At 35.5% G+C, this 6,000-nt stretch overlaps 1 protein-coding gene across 1 annotated transcript in view; it reads right to left on the bottom strand.

The window, feature by feature from the left end:
* Positions 1-303: 303 nt before the first annotated feature.
* The window catches only part of LOC123545030 (DNA replication licensing factor mcm5-like), a 56,639-nt gene continuing 50,942 nt past the window's right edge, over positions 304-6,000 (bottom strand). The window contains 3 exon segments of the mRNA XM_053539326.1: positions 304-1,406; positions 2,121-2,248; positions 3,657-3,799. Of these exon segments, the coding sequence (XP_053395301.1) occupies positions 1,305-1,406; positions 2,121-2,248; positions 3,657-3,799 (373 nt within the window). The 3' untranslated portion in view covers positions 304-1,304.

The raw sequence follows: 6,000 nt of genomic DNA, 5'->3' as shown, positions 1-6,000 counted from the left end.
ATATATTTCAGTCTGGTTTCATGTAGAATTTTATGGAAACTACAAGACAGACATTGGCCTAGTTTACTCCACCTAGAAAACTTTTATTACAGATCACAAAACTACATTTGTGCACATGCATCCTTTCATAAGAACTCACAGTATTAAGATATTGGTTCCTCCGTAGAACTAGAACATGCAAGAATCTGCTACCTTTAAAACAAGTCCACTTTAAAACAAGTTTACTTTGAAATGGCTATGACAATCAGCCATTAATGCCAAATAAACTTCCTCTTTTATTCTGGAGTAATCAAAAACAAAACATCAATTTTACTTTTATTTGCTCTCTATTATCAAATATACAAAATTAATGCAAGATTTTAATGCAGGAGAGTAAATACATTTCAAAAAAATAAATTTCATTCAAAAAAGGAGTGTAAATTTGAGATTATCATATGTAAAAGTTTTGAACACAGGCATAATTTGAACAAAATTTTGAACATTTTATACAGTAATTTGAACACAATTTTTGTACACTGAACACAAGTGTGGTATCAGAAAACCTGAATAACCCTCTGGAGTAATATCTAGGCCTAAATATCTATATACAATATATTACTATCTAAGGGCGTTTCATAGCACTTAAATAAAATTAGTTACAAATTTCATGTAAAATATATAGTCAGTTACATTTTCATGAAAAAAAAAAAAAAAGTGACAAAAATGAAAAAGATGAGCATACTAGTTAATGGTAAAAAAATCGCGGCAGTTTTACATCAGAGACAAGATTAAATATAAGCATGTTTTACAGTTTGTCAAAAGTCAAGATTAGGCAGGACAAACTATACCAATGCAAATTTCTAATAATCTTTTACAGACCATAAGAATATTTACCTCTCAAGATATTGTAATAAAAGCAATCCACTTATAAACAGATGGTTTTGTAATTCTGGCAACCATTTTTTTTTTTTACTTTTGGTAAATATTTTTACTTCTGGTATTCATTACAATAACGTGAGTATATAAAACTAAGAAACGAGAATATACAAAACATTACAACTTCAAAAGAAGGTGCAGTTGTTAACTGATTACATTCCTGCACAAACTGAATTGTCAGTGGTTTTTTAATCATTAATCTACAAGTTTAAATGAGAATGTTTTAGATGTTTATAACAGTATGTTATGTCTTCTATTTCTTGCATTTCCGTGTGAAAAGTCCACTCTTCCAAGTAGCGCAACTTCACTACATTCTATGAAGTGTACTTAAACTGCAAGGCAACTTGGAAACTGAATGTCAGGGTTGTTTAACTAAGCAGGTGTTGTGTTTATTTCATTCTGTAGAGCATTTTTCTCTGCATTCTGTGTTGCAATTCCCCTCTCCTCAACATAAAATGTATCACTTTTTGTATCGCCCGTTCAGGATATTTCTGAAAAAGACAAACATTTTATAAATATGAAATAAAAATTAATTACAGTTTAAACTTGATATCTAACATTCCAAGGGTGCGATCATTTTACTTAGAGGTAACAGGAATTCATCTTCAAAATAATACTTGGTACAAGATTTTTCCCCGTGTTTCCTTATCACAGATGTAGACATGACACAAATTTTGAAAGCACTATGCAATGTGGAACATGTGTTCTTACTTTTTATTAATGTATGCACACCATAATCACGCCCTAATGTAGCAACAACTGTTTACATTCCACAAGCTTAGATGAAGAATTTGACTGAGCTTAGATGAAGAATTTGACTGAATGGACTTCAAAGATAGCAGAAGTTACTGAATGTTGAATGTTTGACAAACAGACAGAAATACAGATATCAAGAAGAACTTCACTCCAAGATGCACGTTGAAATATTCTGATAAAAACTATGCTGGACTTCATTTACCTGTGCAGTAATAAACCAGACGTCATGCAGAAATTTGACATCTTAATGCTAATTTCCCAGTCCACCATCAACTGTAGTTTATCACAGAATTTACACAGCTTGACCTTTTCCTTTAATTGGCAATGAAACCTAACCAAGTTAGATTCAAGTTTAATTTTTTTTTTTCAACAGGGTTTGTCAAAGAACATATTTTGTTCAGTCAATAACCAAAATAATTCAATGACTAGTTGTTACCTAAGTAACTTACCTGTTTAAGAAAATCTTGCAATATTGCATGTTCGGAGACCTGAGAACCGATAACAAATCTCCTTTTCAACTGTTTCTCGATACGTCCTAGCAAGTCCTGATCTTCTTCTGTAGTGAAACCCTCAACACCTGAAATACAATAATTATAAGAAAATTTCAAATATTTAAAGCAGTTAATCAGGATTGAAAGGCAAAGTCTAAAATACCAAAGAAAATTAAAACCCTGAAAAGCTTCCAAGTCAAAACTATATGCACTGCTTGCATAATGAAATGTTAATAATTCAACAAAAACTAATGACCATTATAAATCCAAGGTATGTTGTATAATTCTGAAGCCACAGACCAGGTAGGATTTATTACATTGATGTTGTGACAACATAATTGAGCCGTGCCATGAGAAAACCAACAATGGGTTTGCGACCAGCATGGATCCAGACCAGCCTGAGCATCCGCGCAGTCTGGTCAGGATCCATGCTGTTCACTTTTAAAGCCTACTGCAAACAGAGAAACCGTTAGCAAACAGCATGGATCCTGACCAGACTGCGCGGATGCGCAGGCTGGTCTGGATCCATGCTGGTCGCAAACCCACTGTTGATTTTCTCATGGCGCGGCTCATATCTTTATTGGCAATTCATTACATGATCATCTTCAAGCATATTTCAAATTAACAACATGTGAATAAGTAACCTACTGTCTGTGAAGTACTTATCACCTGAATATTCATTCTGACATTTGTGGCGCTGCCATCTGAAGTACACATCAAATGAAATATGACTGTATTTGACTGGGCAGTAAGAGTAATATGTTTGGTTTCTGTAATAACTCATCATCCATCTAACACAAGCATGTAATACATGAATGTACTATATATAAATACAGAACTAGAAATGTGTCCATGGGACACAGATGCCCCCACTATATGACATTAAAATGACAATTTTTTCCTAGGTCAGGGGCCATAACTCCTACAATACTGAATGAATCCAGACGCGAAACCCCAGGTGCACAACTGCACATGCTGACGAACATTCCTGTATACTTTGGTGACTCTAGGTCAAATACTTTTGGAGTTATGCGCGACACAACATTAAAATGACCAATTTTTTACTAAGTCAGGGGCCATAACTCCTACATGACTGGATGTATCCGGATGCGAAACCCCAGGTGCACAACTACACATGCTGACCAACATTCCTGTAAAGTTTTGTGACTCTATGTCAAATACTTTTGGAGCTAGGTGCGACAAATCTAAAATGATCAATTTTTACAGTCAGGGGCCATAACTTCTACATGACTGAATGAATCCGGAAGCGAAACCCCAGGTGCACAACTACACATGCTGACCAACATTTCTGTAAAGTTTTGTGACTCTACGTCAAATACTTTTGGACCTAGGCGCGACACAACATTCTCGGAAGGACGGACAAGGGCAAATCTATATGCCCCCCCCCCCCCCCCCAAAAGTGGGGCATAATGATGTCTCACACGATTTCCAATTTCTTTGATCAGTAGTAAAACATTTTTATATGGGACATACCTGCAAGGTTACCAGACATAGCAGCATCAAGGGTAGACACCTGGAACAATCTTAGAGCTTCATCCACATCTAGTTCTGTGGCAAATGGCTGTAACTTCATCTTGGCAAGAGATTCACTAATACGTATGATGGCTTCTAGTTGCCTGAAAATACGAGGTGATTCTTTTTCTCTGAGCTTTAGCTTCACATGTTTGATTTTATCTTTGCCTGAATTGCACAACTTATTAATCATTTGTTCATGGATGAATAGGTATTAAGTAATCAAAATGCTAACAAAATAATTTGACAAACTTCTCTTTAAAACGAATTAGCAGCTAGATTTTTAAAAGATTTTGGGGATAATTGTTCCAGCGAAATCAGGAAAAAAGCATCATAAATATGGGAAAAATGAAGGAAACAGAAACTGATAGCAGTTGTGGACGGGAAAACAGTTGTGATACTCAGTTTAGGAATGACATTTTAGAAATCTGGTGTCGATAGTGCTAACACTTTGTTGTGTAGGACTAGAAAAAATTTTTTCTTTTTTTTTAAATTTAAAACGAGATTGACAAAGTGCATGCCCCCATATTGCTCCTATTACTGGAGTCAGTTTATTGTGAAAAAAATACTACCAGCTGAACTGTAGTATCTGATTTTAAAATAAACTGGAGCAATCACTGAACGAGTCTGGGTGTCCATTCGCATCTCAACCGTCCAAAACAAAGTATCACTGAACATCTACATTTCATGGTAATCTTAAAATATATCTAAGTAAAGAGTTCTTAGGGTCTGAGGATTTGGCATTTGGACCTCCCAACTCTATGCATTGTTTTGTGGCCTCAACAGGGCTTACAAGGTTTTTCTATGATTTAACCTAGTCACTGAATTTTTGACCCAAGGTGAACCACTTTTAAACTTAATCTAAATTAAAAGAGACATTCTGAATTTTTTTTATGAAGATCAAGTCAAAACTGTTACCTCTTGTGTGAACAAGGTTTTTCTATGATCTGACCTAGTGACGATTTTTAAACTTTCTCTCTATTTCAAAGAGACAAACATTCTGACAAAGTTTTATGAAGCTTGGATAGACAATGTAGCCTCTAGAGTGTTAACAAGGTTTTCCTAGTAAATGACCTAGTTTTTGACCCCAGATGACCCAGTAATAAACCTGTCAAAGATTCTATATAAGGTCACATTCATATGAATTTGTTAAGAGATTTTATTGAGGGTAATGTTCTGACCAAGTTTCATAAGATTTGGCCAAAACTGTGACCTCTATAGTTGACAACAGACCTGGCATGTCGGACGGTGCCAGACAGGGTGATCTCAATAGCTCACCTTGAGCACTTTGCGCTCAGGTGAGCTAAGAAGAGAGGTCTACATAAATTTCAAGGATCCTATAGGAAGTTTCCACAAGAATCTTTTCATTTCAGGTTGTTTGAAGATTATTCTAAATTTAACTGTTGGCCCCTTAAAGGTCTGTACAGGTATGGTACATGTGGTTCAATAGAATGGTTTGTTTAAAAGCTTTTTCTATTTTTAACTCTGTTGGCCCAACACAGATCTGTATCAAGTAAGATCAATCATGTGGTTCTACTTTTAGCTCTGGTTGCCTTAATATAAAGTCTATTACATATAGAACCAATGAAGCGTCACATAAAACAGCTGTAACAGTAGAATTACTAAAGCCACAGATATGCACCATATGCATATATTAGTGAACACTGATATATGCCACATAGAGCAGAAGTTACTTACAAGAGGGCCACGATGGCCCTATATCGCTCACCTGTTATCATTGCACTTGAGGAGGACAAGAAGGTCCTCAGAAACAAGAGGACCATGATGGTCCTGAATCGCTCACCTATCTCCACATGACCCAGTGTTCAACTGAGTATGACATCGTTATTTCTATTATTTGACATAGTGACCTAGTTTTTGAGCACATGTGACCTAGATATCATCAAGATAAAAAATTCTGACCAATTTTCATGAAGATCCATTGAAAAATATGGCCTCTAGAGAGGTCACAAGGTTTTTCTATTATTTGACTTAATGACCTAGTTTTTGACCCCACGTGACCCAGTTTCGAATCTGACTTAGATATCATCAAGATGAACATTCTGACCAATATTCATGAAGATCTCATGAAAAATATGGCCTCTAGAGAGGTCACAAGGTTTTTCTATTTTTAGATCTACTGACCTAGTTTTTAACCCCACGTGACCCAGTTTCGAACCTGACCTAGATATCTTCAAGGTAAACATTCTGACCAATTTTCATGAAGATCCATTGAAAAATATCGCCTCTAGAGAGGTCACAAGGTTTTCCTATTTTTAGACCTACTGACCTAGTTTTTGACCGC

Source organism: Mercenaria mercenaria, chromosome 1 (assembly GCF_021730395.1).
Source record: "Mercenaria mercenaria strain notata chromosome 1, MADL_Memer_1, whole genome shotgun sequence".
Classification (NCBI taxonomy): domain Eukaryota; kingdom Metazoa; phylum Mollusca; class Bivalvia; order Venerida; family Veneridae; genus Mercenaria; species Mercenaria mercenaria.
The sequence above is the reverse complement of the archived record's forward strand: the minus strand, read 5'-3'. Positions and strand labels throughout refer to the sequence as shown.